The 23,612-nt window shown below is 40.4% G+C and overlaps 1 protein-coding gene across 1 annotated transcript in view; it reads right to left on the bottom strand.

The window, feature by feature from the left end:
- Positions 1-281: 281 nt before the first annotated feature.
- Positions 282-23,612, bottom strand: part of LOC140485650 (neuronal vesicle trafficking-associated protein 1-like) — a 63,816-nt gene continuing 40,485 nt past the window's right edge. The window contains exons 4-5 of the mRNA XM_072584020.1: positions 12,527-12,637; positions 282-2,381 (exon numbers count right to left, since the gene is read on the bottom strand). Coding sequence (XP_072440121.1) covers positions 2,178-2,381; positions 12,527-12,637 — 315 coding nt within the window. The 3' untranslated portion in view covers positions 282-2,177. The remainder of the gene's footprint in view (positions 2,382-12,526; positions 12,638-23,612) is intronic.

Raw genomic sequence — 23,612 nt, 5'->3', positions numbered from 1 at the left:
GTGTTGGAGAGTATGTGGAAACAAGCATCAGGAGAAATAAAGCAGATTATGTTTAGATGATTCACATGCAAATTGAATGCTGTAATAAGAGGATTGACAAACAAGATTCATATCTTGCATATTTTATCCATTATAATCTTGTATAATTGAAATAAGTTTAGAACTGAATGTATGTCATTATTACAAGATTACTCTGCATTATCAGCTGGGATTGTAAACTGAAAAAGCATTTTACACTTGGATAAAAATTTGCTCTCGTAGAAAAAAAAACTGCAATCAGATGATGTCATATTACTTGACTTTATTGTTTTAAATAGTGAATCGGTTATACCCTCATTGCTTCATTTTACATCCAATACAAGTATCATTTTTGCTCAGATGTATAAAACACATGAAGTTCTGTACAAACAGGACTTAAATAACACCATAAACACTAAATGACAAATATGGCACACGTTTTACAAAGCATGATGTTTTGGCACTCATTTTTAATTTGTTGTATGTCTGCATCTTTTTTTCCTCCTTTATCCTTTTGTGTTTTTCTCTCAACATCCAAAGTGATTTTGTAGAAATTGGTTTCAAGTGTCCACATCTGGCATTTTGACTTAATATTTGCACCTCTTAATTTTAAAGGTAATTTGACCAATTGGTTACTGGATAATTGACCAGTGGCAGAAATAAAATAAGGTGCTTACTTCCTCCTGAACTTGGAGGGGAGATGGAGAGATGTCAAACCAAGGAACTATTACACAAATATTGGCTATGTTTCAGAATTAAAATGTGTGTGTATAACTGAACTATAAATTAAATAATAAAACATTATACACAAGCACGACTGAAAAATACTTTTTTAAAATGCCTATAGATGACAGTGTTTCATTATTATCAGTAAAAGATTTCATTTTTTTAAAAAATGACATGGTCTGAAATAATCTTTGTTCCAAAAAAGCACTACACTTTGTTTGGCTTTCCCACACAAATTCAGCTTCTAAAGAACAGGCTCCAATTATTGTCATTGATTGCAGAAATGTTTAGTGTAGGTTCTAATGCTTGTGCCCCTTTACTGGGCAAAGGTTTTAAAGTGCCATTCACATCCTGAGCAGCCAAGATATATGCCCATTTCAGGAAAAAGCTGCTTGGGATATCTTCCCAGAATGGCAGAAACTAATCTAAAACCATTTTTTTAAATATAAAAACTGATTATTTTCTTCAAAATTTGTGACTGGTGTAAAATATCTCATCTTCTGTATGAAATTAGACAAAATAATTCTTTCTCTGTAAAACCATGTTGGCTGAGAGGAGCAAAAACAGAATGCAGCCTTTACAAATTATGGGGGTGGGGTGGGGGAGGCTAGAGAGGAGCTCTGCTTAGCTGTCTGTCAATAAACTGTGACAATGGTAGCCTTTCATTTTGTTTAAACATAGTTTCAACACTGTTTGTTGTAAACAGACTTGTATGTTATAAGACAATATATCATCTCCATGATCCAGCTATCAAATTTGCAATTCCATAAGTGACTCCAACCTATCCATTCCCTGGACTCAATTTCAGCTAGATGCAATGTTTGTATCAACATCTTGGCATCAGACAGAATGGAGTATTTTATTCTAATGGTTTGTTTTATAAAATCTCTTACTGCTTTCATATTCTAAGAAAAAACAATTCACATTATAAGTTAACACAGAACCATAGTAATATACTTTGCTGTATTTGCTAATTTGACAATACAAGAGAAATTCGCTAATCTAACATATCATATGATCAAGTATCCATTACCTAGTATACAGGGTTTTTGGAGGTGACTTTGCCCTTTATTTAAAAAAAAAGCATAATTAATGTAAGAGTTTAATTGCATTTTTAGAAGATCTAGCCAGAGAATTGGTATGTGGAGCAGGACTTTTCTACTTATTTACTTTCACATCCACAACCTGAGATTAATAAAAGTACAGCATTCCTAGTTGAAGTCCTAACAAAATGAGACAAGCATGCCATCTTGCAAAGAATTTCATTAACACTTACAAATAACATGAACAAAATGAACAGGAGTGGAAGAAAAACTGAACTAGACCAAATTAACTCTTCCATACCTTACTAATGTCAGTGCCTCGTACATTAAGCAGCTAATGTTGGTTCCTGTGGTGATTTTGGCAAGGAACCACTGGTCAGACCTGGCAGTTTACTCAGCTGTTTTGCCAGCACCTTCAGTTTCCTTCTCCAATGCTTTCTCTTCAGAAAGTGCAGCCAACCAGGGTGATACCGAGCGTGAAATGGTCTGTTTAGCCAAGTTGTAGTGGTTGATGACAGTGTAAAATCTTCCCCGAGAAGCAGAATCTTGGTCCGAGTAGTAGGTCTCCAAGCCAGATGGAATGCAGCGGTTATGCTGAAGAGGAAGAAAAGCACCAAAAGAGAAAGTAAATAAACCTAAATCTACAGGTTGGTGAGAGTGGGAATAACATGAAGGTGTTCCAATTATTGTAGTTTTCTCCCAAACATTACAATGAATTTAGGATGAAACTTCTGAACAATACAGGACCATCTTTATTTTGTAACGCAGAATTCATTGACAGGATTTAATTTCATGATAGGAATATGCAGGTTACTGTTTTCTTGCATTTAAAGGAAGAAACTAAGTACATTTCCAGGTGATCCATTACAAAGTGAAGTTTGCCTTCTAATATCATTCGCTATTTGTGCCATCTTGAAGCAGCTTACAGAGCAGCATCTCAAAGACTAGTGTAATGTGCTAACATTCCTGGTTTATGTACTAGCTTGCACAATTTGAATTTCAAATATTCTGGACTGTTTCTCGCCTGCTCCTTGATTCTAACTTTTTTTTAAGGATTCCCTACAGGAGAAACAGGCCATTCAGCCCAACAATTCCACACCGGCCCTCCAAAAAGTAACCCGTCCAGACTCCTGACTAATGCACCTAACCTACACATCCCTGAACACTACAGGCAATTTAGTATAACCAATTCACTTAGCCTGCACATCTTTGGATTGTGGGAGGGAAAGAAAGCATCTGTAGGAAACCCACGTGGACACTAGGAGAATATGCAAACTCCACACGGACGGTCGTCTAAGGCTGGAATCGAACCCAGGTCCTTGGTGTTGTGAGGCAGCAGTGCTAACCACTGAGGCACTGTGCCACTTGTTTAGATTCCCATCAGTTTTGGCGAAATGTTTGAAGCAACTTTGTAATGTAGGCAACAGCCAAGTGGCACTCAGTAGTCTCACAAATGGCAACGTAATAATTATCAGATAATCTGTTTTAATGATGTTGGTAAGAAATCCTTTGCTCTTCAAATATTGCCGTATAATATTTTACATTTACGTGAGGATCTAGAGGCTCTTGGATTAAGGTCTAATCCGAAGTTGTAGCATTCCTTCAAAACGACACTGATTCTCAGCTTAGGCTATGTGGTCAAGCCTTCAGTGTGAGAGTGGAACCAACAATTTCAAATAGAGCAAGATTATTTCTTATGGTCTTTGTTTTCAGGTCATTTGAATGGATTAGAAGCCATTGATTGTTTTATGCCACTGTTCTATGTTTCCATAACAATATTGTTAACACTGCAGTTTTGATTAATTGAGAGCTCAACAATGAACACGTGGATTTTATTCAAACAGCAGAAATATATTGCAAACAACACTGTAGGAACAGTCCATTGGGCCACTCCAACGTCTTCCATTCTTATCTAACTTTATTACCATAATTCTCAATTCCTATCTCACTTATATGCTTATCTAGCTTCACCTTATTCTATTCAGGTAAAACTCACAACACCAGGTTTATAGTCCCAACAGGTTTATTTGGAAATACTAGCTTTCAGAACATTGCTCCTTCGTCAGGTAGCTAGTGGGGCAGGATCATAGGACACAGAATTTATAGCAAAAGATCAATGTCATACAACTGATGAGATGTATTGAACAAACCTCATGCATTTAATGTATTGTCTGAGCTGAGATGTCAACTTTTTTTTTAAAAAACCTCAAGTTATCTTGGGAATGTGACTTTAATATGTAAATCCCAGAACTTCTTTCATGATTCGAAACCTGCAACCCATTCAAAAAGATGAAAGACTTAATATCAATCTAGGTTTGTTCAATATATCGCATCAGTTGTATGACGCAATGATCTTATGCTGTTAGTTCTGTGCCCTTTGATCCTGTTCCACTAGCTCCCTGACAAAGAAGCAGTGCTCTGAAAGCTTGTACTTTCAATTAAACCTGTTGGACTATAACCTGGTGTTGTGATTTTTAACTTTGTCTACTGCAGTCCAACACTGGCACCTTCACGTTATTCTATTCACTTCAAAATCTTTCTATGTTACCATTCAACAATCTTCACATTCTCTGGTTAAACAAGTTCCTTCTGAATTCCCTTTGATATCTATCTTGTTCACTCACCTCACTCAAAAATGCTGATGGAGATCTTGTGATGCAGCAGTAACATTCGCTATATCTGGGCCGGATCTCTGTTTTTGAGTTCTATGTAAGGACCTGTTGGCCATGACAGGTATATTTGCAGCATAGGCAAACACACTGGAAGGATCTACGAGCTAATGACCAAACCTCCAGATGGCAGGTGCTAAAAGCAGAAGAGTTTCGTGGACAGTCATCCTTCAGAAGGCTACTGAAGAATATTTTCCATGTGTGTGTAACAATCCCATGGAAGTGCCCAGCCCAACTCTTGAAAATGAAGACTGAAGAAAAGATAAGATAAACAGATCTTCTATCAATGATATCAAGTTTTTTCTTCCCCACAAGTGGAATTACAGTATCTTATCCTAACCTCTCATTTTTTAAAATAACAAGACCATAAGACTACCAGATATAAGAGCAGAATTAGGTCACTCAATCATAACTGATGTATTTCTCAACCCCATTCTCCTGCCTTCTCCTTGTAACCCTTACCAATCAAGAACATATCAATCTGTCTTATATACATTCAATGATGTAGTCTCCACAGGCCCTCTGTGGCAATGAGTTCCACAGATTCACCAACCACCCTCCCCCCAGCCGAAGCTGAAGAAATTCCTCCTCATCCCTTCACTCTGAGGCTGTGTGCTTGGGTCCTAGTGTCTCCTGCTAAAGGAAATATCTTCTCCATGTCAGTTTTATCCAGCCCCTAATATCTGTAACTTAAAATGAGATCACGCTCCCCCAAAATTCTAAATTCCAAGTACCCAGAGTCCTAAATTGCTCTTCATCCCCAGAGTCATTCTTGTAAATCTCTTCTGGACCCATTCCAAAGCCAGCACAACCTTCCTTAGATGTGGGGCTGAAAATTCCTTACAATATTCCAAATACGGTCTTATGCAGCCTCAATAGTATGTCCCTGCTCTTGTATTCTAGCCTCAAAATGAATGCTAGCATTGCATTTGCCTTCCTCACTTCCAACTGAACCTGCATGCTGTTAACCTCAAAAGAATCCCTAACTAGGATTCCCAAGTCCCTTTGTGCTTCAGATTTCTGAAGTCTTTCCCCATTTAGAAAATAGTTTCTGCCTCTATTCTTCCACCTAATATGCACAACCTCACACCTTGCCACATTGTGTTTTATCTGCCCCTTCTTTGCCCACTTTCCTAGCCTGTCCAAGTCCTTCTGCAGCCTCCCCACTTCTTCAATACTACTTGTCCCTCCATCTATCTTTGTGACATCTGCAAACTCAGCAACAATGCCCTCAGTTCCTTTGTCCGAATTGTTCACGTATAACATAAATATAAATGTTGTTCCAACGGTGACCCCTACAGAACTCCACTAATCACTACCTGCCATCCAGAAAATGACCCCTTTATCCCCACTTTGCCCTCTGCCAGTATCTTGCCCAAACGTCATGGGCTATTACCTTATTTAGCAGCCTCCTCTGTGGCACCTTGTCAAAAGACTTATGGAAATCCAAGTAGGTCATGTCCATTAGCTCTCCTTTGTCTAACTTGCTTATTATCTCCTCAAAAGAATTCTAACAGATTTGTCAGACATGACCTCCCCATGAAGATGTGGTGACTCAGCCCTTAAATATCTCTGTAAGGCTGTCCTTCAGCCTTCTCTGTTTGAACTTGCAAATCCCTTTGCTCTCTGCCCCATTAAGATCCACCCAGCAGAATCCTTCCTCTCCCAAGAAGGGGTGGAGAAGGTGGAATGAAGGGAAAATATTGGTGTTGAAGTGGTACCTGCCACCTTCCCAGAAGCTAGGTTCTCGGGAAAGGTCCAAGCTTCATCTGTCTGGCCTGCTGCCTAACATCATCAATTTGGTGTCTCTTCGTGCCACCACTACAATTAGCCCAATTCCTGGCATCTGAGAACAGTGGCTGACTAGCTGAATGGTAAAGTGGAATGGACTGCCTATTGGTTTGGTGTGGGACGGTTCTCATAGGGGGTGGGGGTGATCTGGTGCAAATCCCACTGAGAGCCACCCTCCTACTTTTGCCGCTGACTCCACTGCCCTGTCCACTGATCCTGTACCTTGGTATTACTGTTACTGTACTGGCACCAAGCAGCTCCTACTGCTTGAAAGTGGTACTGCTGCTCATGGTGGCTGCCAGCCTCTGATCAGCCTGCAGCTTCAGAGGGTGGGATGTCACTGTCCTGAGAGGTGATGTACCAAAAAACCCACAAGGCGACCCATAGATACCTGTCTGTTGCAAGATCCCCCCCATTGTGATAGATGTTGATGTTGGCTTTGATGCTCATCACCACACTTCAATAAAAACTAAATTGGATATGCCAGCCCTAGTTTCTAACCTAATGTGATATTCAAAATGTTAATACTCAGCAGTTATGTTAAAATTAATTTGCCGATCATATGCTCAATTACTCAAAACTGGAAATGTGTGTCCTAGCATGTATTAAAGAAAAAGAATGATTTGTAGGACAACAGAAATAGTTAATATGCATAAAATGAGGGGGAAAAAAATTAAAAGCTGTAGGAGACTGCTTCAGCAACAAAAGTCCAAAGTCAGCTTGACCCCGGGGTTAGTGGCTGTTCCTTCCTCTTGTTAATATCCAGCCCAGTATCTCTCAACTGAGTAGATTATAGCTGATTCTTGTAGCAATCTGCAACATCTTTCTGACACCAACTGAATTTAGAAAATCACAGCACATTTCACAGAAGTAAATTTGCTGAGTTATGAAGTGTGGTAATCCTAATGAGATGGTTGTGATGGTAACTCAATTGCTCGGTGTACTTTTAATGACACATCAATGTAATGAAAATGTAAATGTTTTTCATTAAGTGGACTGAGGCAGTAAAGATGCATCTTGGCAAGAATAATAATTGTGAATAGCTACAACTCCTATAAATTTTCAAGAAATAAAGTGCAACCATAATGCACATCATCTTAGGCATTAGAGCAGGAGAATAATGAAATTCTGCCTTTCCATTAACCAAGTGAAAATATAATTACACTCCTAATCTTTCAAGTAGTTTTTTTTTTCTATGTCATGGTCCCAAACAACCTTTCTAAAAGTCAAAACTGCCACATACAACAAGGCTCACTGTTTGGTCCTTTCACATTGAGATACACTTACCTAATTATCTCAAGGCTCAAGAGTACTTGCATGTAGGAATAAGGGCCTGATTTCTGAGGAGTGGCAATCATATGCAGATTGCCTCTCCACTTATTTTCTTTAATATGACTAAAGAGTTATACATTTCTGACAGATTATTCCAATCGGAGCTCCTTCAGAAATGTGAAACTGCACTTCAGTTCTGACAGGTCCTGTCGTAGCACAGAACAGTCATGGGAAAGGAAACCACGTCCCTTTTTTTCCCCAAAGCAGTCATTTGCCATAATCTGTAAAGTTAAAGATCCAGCATCACGGGCAGTCATTGACAGCTCCTGTAAATGGGTAAGTACCTCAGAGAAGTGTCAGGTGAGGGGAATGGAAAAGCAGGATTTTAGATCGGTGCGGGTACATTGTCAGATAGAAAGGAAGGTCAAGGTGCAAAATGGGCTAGGTATGGAAGGCAGTGTTCAGGGTAGGCACAAGATAAGGGATCAATAGCCCATTTGCAGCATGTTAGAAAATAAAAAGTAACATCTAGTCATGCAAGTTCAATAGCTTTTTAAACAAAAAATCTGGTTGGACTTTTTATGACACTGATCTGGGGCATGTGGAACTTTAACCCTGAACTTTCTGACCTGTTATGGCACAATTCTACCATTGCGCCATAAGACACTTTCAATAGGGTTATTTTTATTGACAGTTCCTCAAGCACTATTACTGTCATTATGAATGCTTGGCTAAGTTTCTAAAGCTTCACCTCAGCAGAATGTTATGAGCTCACAGTTGATTAATAGCCTCTTTAAATTATTACAGAAAAAAAACTGTCTTAAGTGTAGTTGAGTACATGTGACAATTAAATCTAAATCCAAGTATGAACAGGAGTGTTTTCACCATTAAGTATGTATGAGTGCAAGCTACCTTGGATTGTTAGAAGCTTAGGTTATTTTCACCTCCATGTTACTGTTGAGGTCTGCCCTTGGTGGATAATTAAATTGCATAATGCAGGATGCTTTTAACCCAAAACAATCAACTAATTGGAAAATTTCCCAACTTTCCCTGGTGGTGAAAATCTGACCTCATAAAAAAAGGTAAAACTAGAATTAGGAAATAAATTATTATATTTTTATTTTAGAATTTCTACAGTGTGCGAACAGGCCCTTCGGCCCAACAACAGAGTCCACACTGACTCTCTGAAGAGTAACCCATCCAGACCCATTCCCCTACTCCTATCCCTATATTTACCCCTGACTAATGCACCTAATAGGTACATCCCTGAACACTACAGGCAATTTAGCATGGCCAATTCACCTAACCTGCACATCTTTGGTCCACAGGAGGAAACCCACACAAACACGGGGAAAATGTGCAAACTCCACACAGACAGTCCCCCAAGGCTGGAATCAAACCTGGGTCCCTGGTGGTGTGAGTAAATCTATTGTAACTAGTAAATCCAATAGAGAATTCAAGAGGAACATTACATCCCGGGAGTGGTTAGAATGAGAACCTTGCCACTAAATGAAATCACTGAGGCAAACAAACAGCTATGGATGCATTCAAGAGCAAACTAAGCGATAACACAAAGGAGTAAAGAACAGGAAGAGTATGTTGGTGGAGGCTAAATAAAGGAGTGAAGTGATGCCACAGGGATCAATTGAGCTGAATTGTTTGCTTCTAACCTGCAAATACCTTGTATTCTAGACACCCTGCAAATCGATTCATTCACAGTTTGAAACCTCAAGTTGATTAGAGCTGCCAAGATCACAGTGTTTCGAATTAAAATTATGCCTGGCTTGCATTTTCCAAATGCATCTGGTTATGTTACTGACAAAAGTCTTGCTTGTTTATTATAGACACCAATGGTAGTGCAAGAACATTTATGGATCTTCCTCATTTGTCTCAGATTAGTATAGGAAATCCTAGTCTATGGCACAAATCGAGATGCAACTCCTACCAATAAAATCATAGTTCCCAGATATGGGCGCAGTCAGTTTTGTAGACTGAGCAGCAAGGTGGATGGGGTTGGAGTTGGTAAGACTATGAAAAATGTCAAACATAATCTGATACCTCATGCCTGCGTGGTACTCATTCTGGACCATCCACATAATGGGGAGTTTTAGTCACTTCGGAAATCTCAGTTGCTATTACAACATGCTCTTCCAAATGCATGTTGTAGCCTGGAGGACCAGACAGCAGTAGTAGACATCCTAGCGTTCTTCCAATCACATTCCTGACTCGGAATCTCTCTTGCTACCTGCCTTTGGAATGTGTGGGAAGCATTTACAATTGACCTTCAGGCTGTCTATGAAGACAGCTTCCTTAACCATGAAGTCCCTGGCTGGCACTCAAATCTGGAGTTTCTGGCTCAGGATCCAGGCACACTATGCAGTGCAGCTCAAGACCTTGCCATCCATCACTGAGCAAACAAAAAGACAGCATTAGATATTATCTGCAGCAATGTTTTCCTACCCAGTGAATTGAACTGAACTTTAAACTGACAACAACTACAAAGTATCATGCAGTTGAACAAATAATCACAGTAAAATGCAGAATAGCCACCCAGCACATTAATAATGTAACTCAAGTACAACAGCCTTTGGGGGAATGGCCACAAATTTGATTTATAAGCTCAAATTTTCTGTCACTGTTTTTCCGGAGCAAATCATATAATGGCCATTGTTAAATGATTTATGTACGTGGGCTCAGTTGTTTTTCCATGTTGATTCTATCCAAAGCCTAGGGGAAAATTAACAAAGGGGGGGAAGAAAGCGCACTGCAGCAGTCATTGAAGTAGACCATCTGTCTCCAAAATCCAATAATCAGAAGTTCCTTCCAGTATTCTTTTTGTTGTCTGTAGAGGTCAACAAAGAATAGTGATGTATAAAATGTGACACTTTCTAGAGACTCTGTCATTCAGTTGAAATATTAAACCAAAGCCTGTCTATTTAGTTAAATACCAAAATGTCCTGTGCCACTATTTGAAGAAGAACAGAAGTGTTTTCTTGGGCAATGTTTCTTCCTGATCAAAATCACCAGAACAGATTCATCAGTCATTTCTCTTACTGCTACTTTAGGACCATGCAGACTTGCACAAAACAGTGATTAAATTTCAAACATCAGGTGTTGTTAAACTTGAAAGGGTGAGGAAAAGATGTTGCAAGGTTGGAGGGTTTGAGCAATAGGGACTGAATAGGCTGGGGCTAATTTTCCCTGGAGCATCAGAGGCTGAGGGGTGACCTTATACAGGTTTAGAAAATCATGAGGGGCATGGATAGAGTGAATAATCAAAGTCTTTTTCCCCAGGGTAGGGGAGTCCAAAACTAGAGGGCATTGGCTTAAAGGTGAGAGGGGAAAGATATAAAAGGGACCTGAGGGGAAACATTTTCACAGAGGGTGGTGGTGTTTGGAATGAGCTGCCAGAGGAAGTGGTGGAGGCTGATACAACTACAACATTTAAAAAGGCATCTGGATGGGAAATGAGTCTGGATTGATTCAGAATATCTGGTCAGCATGGATGTGTTGGAACGAAGGGTCTGTTTCCATGCTGTACATCCCTATGATTAAGTGTTTTGGAATATCCAGAAAATGCATTTTTGAAAAACAGGCAATGGAGCAGCAGTACTAAAGGCTGCAGAACATAAATATTTTCCTGGCTACTCAGGAATACAACCAAGCACTAAAATCTCCCAAATGTGGCAAAAGTGATCAGTCAGTTGGAGATAGTGAGGACTGCAGATGCTGGAAAGTCAGAGTCAAATGAAATATGGAGCTGGAAAAAGCACAGCCGGTCAAGCAGCATCAGAGGAGCAGGAGAGTCGATGTTTCAGGCAAGACCCTTCATCAGTTTGGAGGAGGGGCAAGGGGGCTGAGAAATAAATAGAGGGAGGGGGTGGGGCTAAGGCAAGGTAGGTGGGATGGCGATAGGTGGATGCAGAAAGGTGGTGATTGAGATTGGTCAGATCAGTCAGTCAGTCAGTCAGGTCAGTCAGTCAGGTCAGTCAGTCAGGTCAGTCAGTCAGTACAAATCACTTAAATCTTTCAGTACTGAAAAAAAAAAGGAATATGAAAGAGAGCAAAGGATAGGCAAATTGAAAACATCTTTGCAAGTATCTAACCAGATATTGTCCAAGTCTGATTCCTGGCTTTTGCTGAATTCGGTAACCTTGATGAGGTCAATAGTAAGCAAAGTGGGAAATCCCCAAGTATCCAGGGTTAAAAGTAGAAGATTGTCATCCAAGTTTAACTCCTGAACACTATCATCTAAAAGACCCATATATTTGTGGATATTGGGAGAAAGGCCAGATCAGTTCATTTAAAAACTCTCTCCCCCAAACTGTAAGCCTATTGACCCACAAGTCAAAAATAACCATTGCTGTCAACCCTTGAAGACAAACCCATCAATTAGATAATAGTTTCACAACAGGAATTGGCAAGAAGAATATTGAGAAAATTACTCATTTTGTATAACAGGAGCTCAAATATTCAGCAACTTCAACATATATTGCCTCAAAGCTCTTCACAGGATTGAGGCATTATCAAGGATTATTAAGACCGGTGATATTAAGACAGGTGACAATAAAACTCAGTCAAAGAGTTAGGCCTTAAGGAGCCTCAGAGAAAGATGTGATTCACAGAAGGATTTCAGAACATTGAATCTAGGCAGCTGAAAGCATGGCTGGGAAAAGATACAGCAAAAGAAACTGAAGGTGTCCAAGACGGTGGAATTAGTGAAACAAGATTTTTCAGAGGTTGACAGATCTAAGTGAGGTTAGAAAAAAATAAGTCAAGGTGAGGCAATGGAGGAATTGAAGATAAAAATAAGTTTTTTTAAAAAAATGCAGGCATTCCTGGACTGAGAGCCAATGTCAAGTCTAACAGTCTGAACTGGACTTGGAGGAAGCTAAATATAATTAACGTTCAAATTCACAAAGATCATAACAGTGTATCATCAAATTGGATTTTACAGAATATTGGTATATTGCTTTATTCCTAAATTTGTCAAAGGGAGGATCTCACCTTGAAGACAAATCCATCTGGGCAGCTGTGCTCATACTTGTAAGCCTTGTACACCACCAGGAACACTATGCAGGTAAGAAATGCCAGTGCAAAGAGAATGAGAACTGTGACCTGCAAAAGAATGAAAAGATACAGTATTAATTTTTAAAGGGATTTACATGTGGTTCCTAATTTCTCTCAGAGAAACTAGACTCTTGTCATTAAAATGCAGCATCATCTTTACAGACTTGTACTGACAAGATAAAATGATAATAATGGCCTGACAATTCAGTATGAAATATTACAGAAAACGATGAAGAAAATTATAACTGGTCACTCTCTTCACATTATCTCATCCAGGTAACAAAATGAGTCATAAAACGATGTTGATACCAATTCCATGCAAAGGAAAACAACAGGACAACCTAACCAATATGGTGCATATTGTATTTCTGGCCTGGATTGATCACACTGCATGCCACAGTAGACATATTTTTTCAAATCAATGTGTTCTGAAAACAACTAATTTGAGCAACCTCAATCCTCTGGTAGACCAAAAATTCATTATTAAAATTCTGCAGTATAAATTGTAAATTAAAGAAGGCGACAATGTAGAGAATATCAAGTGACTACAAATTAATACAAATAGTCAATTTTTGCGACTGCAAAACACTATCTTTCCAAGCTTCAAGCAAGCTAAAGGTAACTGACTATGAAATGTATTCATAAGGGGCAGAGTTATGACAGTGTGATCTGTATCTGTACACTTTATTGAATGATGGTCCATTAGCTCTAACATCTGGATTGAAACCCTCAAGAGATCACATGGTTAGCAAAGCTTGCAACTGTTATGATAAGTACAATCTTAAGGTTCTGCAAAACAAAAAAAAAATCAAACTGTGGCAAATACCACGCAATTCAAAATGCAAACAAATGCACACAGTTCTCTACAGTTAGAAAATGAATGAAATTCTCATTCTAGTGTTCCAACTGAGGTTAGATAAGAATTGACTGCAATAGGTTTTCAATTCAGCTTTATTTAGGCCATTTCTCTATGCCTTCTTTTTATTGGTGACCTTAATTATCAGTAACATACTTTAAATCAAAACACCGAAAAGCAATTCAAAGATGTGTAAGATTTTCTTATAGACTTTAGCTAGGAATTTGAATATTCAGGGACAGAAATGAGCCTGGTTGCTTCTTGGGGCTTAGACACCATGCTAATATGATCAACGCACATATTATCCAAGGGGTGCAAGGATTGATGGGCATGGCTCCTTGAGCTTCATCAACATTCAAGACGCAAGTTACTGATACTAGACACATCCTCCAAGGAAGACTTCAAATTTTGGGCAACCTGGCTCAGAAATCCTGTAGGGTTGCTCCAGCAGGATTTAAGGAGCTATCTGATCTTATAGGTCACTGAGCCAAATGTTGGTCAGTGAGGAACACAGTCAGACACCAAGCAAAAATCCTTAGGGAACTCCAGCAGCAATGGTGCAGGAATGGGAACAGAAGCCCTTGTAGAGGTTTCTCTGCCAGGACTGCATAGAAAGCAATAGAATCAGACAGATAGAAAACAGAAATTGTCTTAATTTCCTGAAAAACAAAAAAAAACAGCAGACCATGCTGAAATGATGTCTTCCCTCTATGGGAGAGTCTAGATTCGGAGGACATAGTCTCAGAAGAAAGGAGTGTGAATTTATGACTACTATGAGGAAGAGTTTCTTCTGAGGGTTGAGAGTCTTTGGAACTCCTTGCCACAGAAAGTTTTGGGGACAGAGTCCTTGTGTATATTTAAGGCTGAGATAGATGATTTCCACTACTGATCAAAAATCTAAGGATTATTATTAGGGGCAAACAGACAGGAAAGTGGACATATCAAACATCAATGCTGAATCAGCCACGATCCTAACAGAATGGCAGAGCAGGCTCGAGGGACTGAACCAACGGCTTAGTCCGACTTATTTCTTATGGCCCTAAATGCTCAGCTTCAATTTCAACACAGCCAAGAATGCATGAAGATTCAAAACGGCCAACACCTGAAGGAGGCATACATCAAACAATGTTTTGCTGAGCATAACCGTCATCTGACAAAATATATTAACTTAAGGTGTTGAATTAAGAAGCCTCTCGCTGATTAGAATCAGTCTCCACAAAAGGGAGCTTTTTTTTCCAAAAAAAAACACAGAAAAGTTGCTCTTGACCATAAATGTTACTGGAGAAAACATGTTAACCATCAATGTAATGGAATTTTGGACAGATGGTTTGTGTTATTGTAATTTTAATGATTGAAGGCAACATAGTAATATGATCATATTCTATTCAATGGGCAGATGAACCAAGCAGATAACATATGGTAAATAAATGTAAAACTGACAAAATAGCTGTAGTTTAATTTTATGACAGAATTGTACTTTATCCCAAATTTTCTTTATTTCTGCAAGTTTCAGGCATCTGAAACCTAAATGATTACATTTTTGATTCATCTCATCTTTGTAAGCCTTAATGATTTCCTGCATTATAAACCTCAGGCCTTCTTGAGGTTTCCATAAAAAGGAAGGCTACATGATTTAAATGTCGATGGATTGGTGCTGTGTGTTGATCAGACCCCATTCTCTAAGTAATTTTAAATTGTCAGGAGCCCTTAAATTATTTCATGTAATGAAATGTACGTATCAGTGCCAGTAAACCATGATTGGACATAACGTTGCCACAGAAAAAAAGCATCAAAGCCTCATTATTCTCCTCTATTACCAGATCAACAATGTGCAATGTAGATAAATGTCAACAATACTCATTATCCTATGAATATTGACAGCTTGCATCAAAACTATCCCCTGTGGTTGAAAATGCAGTTGTAAAACATGCGCGTGGTCTGACCCCAGAGGTAATAAGGAGTCACCATGAGGCATAGTGCAACATTGCTAGCTTGATGACATATGATGTGTACCATATGCATACACTCATGCCTAGCCACAGGGTCTGTCACAGCTATATTTCTGTCCATCTTAGAATCACCCTGATCAATCCAACAAAGTAATCCAGTCTGTCAGACTGCAGCATCATTCCAGATAGCATGCAAGAGTGACTCATTGAAAATCCATCACAAAATTATATTGTGCTACCAGTGAGCTCACCGACCTGATTATTGTTGGATTCATCACATTTCAGCATGCCCTGTGCATACAAATCTTCCCTTTTCAGATTGCATTTCTGTTTAGCACTGGGGTGAAGAATGAGGTAGCCATTCAGTCATTCGAGAAGACAATCAAAAATTGCTGCTGAAACCATGTTCAAACAAGTCAGGCAAAACGTAAAAATTCGATTTAATACCAAAAACAAATTTTCCTATGCTTTAAATGGCACGAGCAAGGGCGAGAAAATTAAGGAAATACAGCAAGAATTTTTTAAAAATTCTCAATGAGAAAACAAGTTTCTAATTTTGCATTTGGGAAGTAAATAGGGAGATCTGAATTGTGTGGTGACGATCTTAGAGTCATAAAGATGTACAGCACGGAAACAGACCCTTCAGTCCAACCTGTCCATGCCGACCAGATATCCCAACCCAATCTAGTCCCACCTGCCAGCACCCGGCCTATATCCTTCCAAACCCTTCCTATTCATATACCCATCCAAATGCCTCTTAAATGTTGCAATTGTACCAGTCTCCACCACATCCTCTGGCAGCTCATTCCATACACATACCACCCTCTGCGTGGAAAAGTTGTCCCTTAGGTCTCTTTTATATCTTTCCCCTCTCACCCTAAAACTATGCCCTCTAGTTCTGGACTCCCCAACCCCAGGAAAAAGACTTTGCCTATTTATCCTATCCATGCCCCTCAATTTTGTAAACCTCTATAAGGTCACCCCTCAGCCTCAGACACTCCAGGGAAAACAGCCCCAGCTTGTTCAGCCTCTCCCTATAGCTCAAATCCTCCAACCCCAGCAACATCCTTGTAAATCTTTTCTGAACCCTTTCAAGTTTCACAACATCTTTCTGATAGGAAGGAGACCAGAATTGCACGCAATATTCCAACAGTGGCCTAACCAATGTCCTGTACAGCTGCAATATGACCTTTCAACTCCTGTACTCAATACTCTGACCAATTAAAGAAAGCATACCAAACACCTTCATTACCCTATCTACCTGTGATTAAAATGGGGAAAATTAACCTTCTTCCAAGGCAGCTGAACAAAAATAGGGTAAGCACAAAATATTATCAGGAACACACAGTCACTAACACACAACACTGAAAATTTAACCCTTGCCATCTTTACACCAAACTTAAATGCACAATACGGAAACTAAATTACTGCCACTGCAGGGAGAATAGGCAGAGTAAATTACTGCTTTTCTCATCAGAACTGGTTGCTTCAATTTCCATGGGCGACCCTGCCAGGGGCAATTAATCATGCATCCACTGATTATAATGCCATCCATCTGCCATTCAATTGAAGGGTCCTTTTTTCAGCATCCATTAAGAATGTTTGATGTCATAAGTTTCAATCATGACTGCTATATACTTCGCATTAACTGCACTCCCCTACCCCCACCCAAGTCATGTTAGATATACAAAGCTACACAGGCACATGAGAAAAAAAAAGGCTCACTTAGCTTTGTAATTTTTGCATCACTTTTCATATCTGACAGTGGAACACATCACAGAGCTGCCACATTCTCACAACGGAGTATGTGAAAGGGTGACTTTAGTGAGAGAGTACCACCATTTTTTATTCACTCATGGAGACATGGGCATTGCTGGCTCAGCCAGCATTTATTGTCTGCCTCTAATAAACATGTGGCAAAAAGATTGGTGTGGGAAAGAGGGATTCTATTTCGTGGGACATTGGCATCAGTTTTTGAACCGGAAGGATCTGTACCAATGGGACGGTCTCCACCTGAACCGATCTGGAACCAGTGTTCTGGCAAAAAGGAGAAATAGGGTGGTCATTAGAACTTTAAACTTGTTAGTCGGAGTGGGGGGAGGGGTTGGGGAGGGAAAGGCAACAGGGAGTATGGAGTCAGATAGATAAGCAGCAGGTTAGCATGTGAGCAGGGTTTAAGTTCGAGGCAAGCTAGGAATTAAGCAAGAAGGAAGGATAACTTAGGACGTATTACTAGAGATGTTGGAAATCATGAGGATAAGAAAATTAGCATTAAAGGTGCTTTACCGGAATGTCCATAGTATTCGTAACAAAGTAGATAAATCAACAGCACAAATCATCATGAATGATTATGATACGGTAGACATCACAGAGACATGGTTGCAGGGGGTTCAGGGCTGGCAGTTAAACATTTAGGGATTTACAACTTATCGAAAAGATAGGGCAGAGTGGGCAGGGTTGCAGGGTTAGTTAAGAATGAGATTAAATCTATGGCACTGAATGACATAGGGTCAGATGACGTGGAGTCTGTGTGGGTGGAGTGGAGGAACCACAAAAGGCAAAAAAACCATAATGGGAGTTCTGTACAGACCTCCTAACAGTGATTAGGACCAGGGACGCAAGATGTACCAGGAAATAGATAGGACATGTCAGGAAGGCAAGGTCACAGTGATCATGGGGGGACTTCAATATGCAGGTGGACTGGGTGAATAATGTTGCAGGTGGATCCAAAGAAAGGGAATTCATGGAATGCTTACAGGATGGTTTTTTGGAACAGCTTGTGATGGAGCCCACAAGGGAGCAGGCTATTCTGGACTTCGTTCTATGTAATGAGCCAGACTTTATAAAAGATCTTAAAGTAAGGGAACACTTAGGAGACAGCAATCATAATACGGTAGAGTTCAGTCTGCAGTTTGAAAGAGAGAAGACAAAATCGGATATAATGGTGTTACAGTTAAATAAAGGTAATTTCAGGGGCATGAGAAAATCGACTGGAAGCAGAGCCTAGTGGGGAAGACAGTAGAGCAACAATGGCAGGAGTTTCTGGGTGTAATTGAGGACAAAAGTACGGAGGTACATCTCAAAGAAAAGAGATTATCCGGGGAGGGGTTAGACAGTCATGGCTGACAAAGGAAGTCAGGAAATGTATCAAAGAAAAAGAGAGAGCCTATAAAGTGACCAAGAGCACTGGGATATCAGAAGATTGGGAAGACTACAAAAACAAACAAACAAACAAACAAACAAGAGGTTAAAGAGAGAGAAATAAGGAAGGAGAGGATCAAATATGAAGGTAAGCTAGCCAGTAATATTAGAAATGATAGCAAAAGTTTCTTTCAATACATAAGAAACAAACGAGAGGCAAAAGTAGAAATTGGGCCGCTCCAAATTGATGGTAGAAAGCTAGTTCTGCGAGATAAGGAAATAGCTGAAGAACTTAATAAGTACTTTGTGTTAGCCTTCACAGTGGAAGACATGAGTAATATCCCAACAATTAAGGACAGTCAGAGGGCAGAGTGGAGTATGGTAGTCATTACAAAAGAGAAAGTGCTAGAAAAGCTAAAAGGTCTAAAATTCTATAAATCTCCTGGCCCCGATGGGCTACATCCTAGAGTTGAGAGAGAGGTGGCTGAGGAAATAGTGGAGGCACTGACTGTGATCTTTCAGAAATCACTGGAGTCAGGGGATGTCCGATGATTGGAAAATCACTGTTGTAACCCCCTTGTTCAAGAAAGGATCAAGACAGAAGATGGAAAATTATAGACCAATTAGCCTTACTGCAGCTGTAGTTAAATTCTAGAATCCATCATTAAGGATGAGATTTCTAAATTCTTGGAAGTACGGGGTTAGATTAGAACAAGTCAGCATTTATTTAGTATGGGGAGGTCATGCCTGACAAACCTGTTAGAATTCTTTGAAGAGGTAACAAGTTGGTTAGACCAGGGAAACCCAGTGGATGTTATCTATCTAGACTTTCATAAGGCCTTTGAAAAGGTGTCTCATGGGAGGCTGCTGAGCAAGGTGAGGGCCCATGGTGTTAGAGGTGAGCTACTGGCATGGATTGGGATTGGCTGTCTGACAGAAGGCAGAAAGTTAGGATAAAAGGTTCTTTTTCAGAATGGCAGCTGGTGACAAGTGGTGTCCCGCAGCGTTCAGTGTTGGGGCCGCAGCTGTTCACTTTATATAATAACGATCTGGATAAAGGGACTAGGGGCATTCTGGCGAAGTTCGCCGATGATACGAAGTTAGGTGGACAGGCAGGTAGTACTGAGGTGGTGGGGAGGCTGCAGAAAGATTTAGGCAGTTTAGGAGAGTGGTCCAGGAAACGGCTGATGAAATTCAACGTGAACAAGTGTGAAGTCTTGCACTTTGGAAAAAAATATACAGGCATGGACTGTTTTTTTTAAAAACAGTGAGAAAATTCATAGAGCCAAAGTACAAAGAGATCTGGGAGTGCTAGTTCAGGATTCTCTAAAGGTTGATTCGCAGGCTAAGTCCATGATTAAGAAAGCAAATGTAATGTTGTCATTTATCTCAAGAGGGTTGGAATATAAAAGTAGCGATGTGCTTCTGAGACTTTACAAAGTCTAGTTAGGCACTATTTAAAATGTTGTGTCCGATTTTGAGCCCCACATCTCAGGGAGGACACAATGGCACGGGAGTTTGTCCAGCAGAGATTCACACACATAATCCCTGGAATGGTAGGCTTAACATTTGATGAATGGCTGAGGATCCTGGGATTGTATTCATTAGAGTTTAGAAGGTTGAGGGGAGATCTAACAGAAACTTACAAGATAATACATGGCTTAGAAAGGGTGGACGCTGGGAAGTTGTTTCCGTCAGGCAGGGAGGCTAGGACCCGTGGGCACAGCCTTAAAATTAGAGGGGGTCAATTTAGAACAGAAATCAGGAGACATTTCTTCAGCCTGCCATGGAGTGCAGTGGAGGCCGGGACGTTGGGTGTCTTCAAGGCAGAGATTGATAAATTCTTGATCTCGCAAGGAATTAAGGGCTATGGGGAAAATGCAGGTAAGTGGAACTGAAATGCCCATCAGCCATGATTAAATGGCAGAGTGGACTCGATGGGCTGAATGGCCTTGCTTCCACTCCTGTGTCTTATGGTCTTATGGATACTGAACACCAATTGATACAGCAACAGAGTGCAGGTCTGAGCACATATCTGAATGTGCTGAACCCAAGTCTCCATGGCAGTAGCCAGCCTGTCCATAGAGATACAGCTGGGGCCAGCATGGTACTTATAATGTTGGTGGACGCATCCATCCAATGATCCCCATTACTGATTGCCTGATAAACCTGCTAGCTAACCCTAAGCCTCTCTGCACATTTGACAGTCACTAATGGCAGAGTCCATAGAATAACCTGCTTGGAGCTGCATAGGTGCCTGACTTCCAAATGTCCTCTTGCTGAAGAGAGCGGGGCATTTCTATCTTGACCAGCTGCAAAGATAAGTCAGTGCCATGCTCACCAGATTGTGCTCCTGAGGCTAATCTAGAGATAGAACCCACCAAGGTGAGTCTCCAAAGGATGCAGGTGAAACCCATGCCAGTACATCCATCAAGGGGCCTCCTCAGAGGCTCAGCTGAGCATATACAGTACTGGCTTCTTTCTCACTATAGCTTGCTGGTTCATTACAAATTGCACAGGAGAGGGAATTGGGTGTGAAGAAAAGGGAGAAAAGCTTGTTCAAGATAAGAATGAGTTGTACCAGTATTAGTGGAAGAGCGGTGCAGAATAGCATGATGAAGCTCACTCAGTTGTTTATCCACAGAAGTCTGTACTCCTACATGAATGTTCACCCTCTTCTCTGGCCAACCCCAGCATTCTGTCCTCACACCGGACATCCACCAATCCAACATTGCTCTTGGCCTTCTCTGGGGAATTAATATTCTGGAAGCAGATGGGATAGTAGATGGTGGCGACGCGGGGAAACAGGTGAAGAAGTGCCCCCAGACTGGAGTAGGAAGTGTAGAGAGCAGAGAATGTTAATGGTTTGGCAGAATGATGCCGGTGAGAGCTAGTGAGTAGACATGTTGTATACCATATTGAATAGTTGCAGTCCATGAGTCTTGGTGAGTAGCAATAGCAGAGCTGGAAGAAGAAGTGTGGGCCTGAGAATGAGCGATGTAGAGAGAAAATGGTCAGTTAGCTTGGATGACTGGTTTACCATATAGGATTATGCCCAATGCGGGTTTAATTCCCATACCAGCTGAGCTCACAATGAAGGTGCTGTATTCTCAGCCTTGCCCCTTGCCTGAGGTAAGGTGATCCTCAACTTAAACTCTACAGCCCTCTGGGGCTTACCCTGTGGCTTCTTTTCTGCAAGGCTGTGCATTATATTGGAGCCTGGATACCAACCACACTGACCCAAGCTGCTCTCTGTCCAGGCTGGCTCCACCTAGTGGCATGGTCTCCTTTGGAAGTTTGGAGGGAGGAAACTGCCCTTTCCACAGCCACCCCCAGGTCTCCATTGGAAAGACAGGACACCAGCTTCCCTTACTGGGCCACACTTTCGTCAACGATGAGAGTATAACAGCGTGCAGTGGTTTCTGGCTTGCGGCATCTGATGTGCCATGGAGTGAACAATTCAGAGATCCAAGAGTGACAAGCACTTCTCCATTCTAGCTGCACAAGCCAGGTGGGAGAGGTCAACTATATTACATATGAGCTGAAGAGGGTAAAGTTGACATGGGCTCTGTCAGACAGCCCACCATGAATTTCAGCAAAATGTAAAAAGGAGTAAACTCAGCCCAAGGAAAAAAAAATGAAATAGCAATAAGATGTATATGAAAATTTGAGTTCACCTTGCTCACTTTCAATATGGAATATTCTAAACAAATCTGCCATCCTTACCTGGTCTGGCCGACATGTGACTCCAGATCCACAGCAATGTGGTTGGCTTTTAACTACCTTCTGGACAGTTAGGGATAGGCAATAAAAGCTGGTCTAGTCAGAGATTCCCACATCCCATAAGTGAATAGATTTTTAAAATTCCAATTTGGAAATATAACGCACACAAAATACTGTTTCCCTACAGTATGGAAACAGGCCCTTCGGCCCAACAAGTCCACATTGACCCTTTGAAGAGTGACCCACCCCTCGTATTTAACCCTGACTAATGCACCTCAAACTATGGGAAATTTAGCACAGCCAATTTACTTTACCTGCACATTTTTGGATTGTAGGAAGAAACCCACACAGACACAGAAAGAATGTACAAACTCCACACAGATAGTTGCCAGAGGCTGGAATCAAACCCATGTCCCTGGTGCTGTAAGGCAGCAGTGCTAACCACTGAGCCACCATGCTGCCCTGTTCTAGAAGCTTACTTTGTTCCAAATGTCAGATCTGGTTGCAATAAAGCAAACTAAAATTCAGTGTGGGTATTTATTTATTTGGCTGTATTTAAAATGCACATCATAACACATTTGTCTCAAAAATTCATGTTTCACATTGTAAAAATCACAACTCAAAATATATTAATGAAACACATGACTGTAGAAATTACGAGGTTCGTTTAAGAAATATAATGCCTTGCAAAAATTAGATATTTTTCACTCTGGTCAGAGTGACTAGCTGAATTAATTAGCAACTCCTATCTGAGCATTTAACACCACATTGTGGTAACAGAGTACACGCTCATCAGCTGAGATCTGACATGAATGTACAGTAAACTTTTATTTGGCCCTCTATGAACCAGAATTTTCTAGTAACCAGAACTTATGACAGTTCCTTTTTTTTGGAAAAAGCCAGGCACAATCAACATTCAGATAATGCATTCATTCCTTAAAGTAATAACAAAATGGTGTAGACTATAAATCTGCAGAAGATATTCTTAGACTTTAATTTGATTCACTATATTATCAGGTAGATTTTGATTATTCTCTTAGAACAAAGATACATCGCTCAGAGCAACTGTGAATAAAATTGACAGCTCAATCTTTTTTGTGAGAAAAAGCCATTCAGAAGGTCGAGGAGTCAGTTGTGGTGTCAGCCTCGTCTTTAGTTGTGGGGTTTGTACAGTCATGCCCTGCTTTACCAGATCTCCTTGACTACTGAAATACTTTCCCTCTCTGTTCAACCCTTTAAAAGACTATTTGTGCCCAGAGAGATGTAATGCCCTGTTAAATCATTTTTTCATTATCCAGCACCACCTGGGCATGCCAGATAACACAGACTTTACATCCTCGGGTAGTACAGATCC

The sequence above is a fragment of the Chiloscyllium punctatum genome, chromosome 14, assembly GCF_047496795.1.
Source record: "Chiloscyllium punctatum isolate Juve2018m chromosome 14, sChiPun1.3, whole genome shotgun sequence".
NCBI classification, from domain to species: domain Eukaryota; kingdom Metazoa; phylum Chordata; class Chondrichthyes; order Orectolobiformes; family Hemiscylliidae; genus Chiloscyllium; species Chiloscyllium punctatum.
The sequence above is the reverse complement of the archived record's forward strand: the minus strand, read 5'-3'. Positions and strand labels throughout refer to the sequence as shown.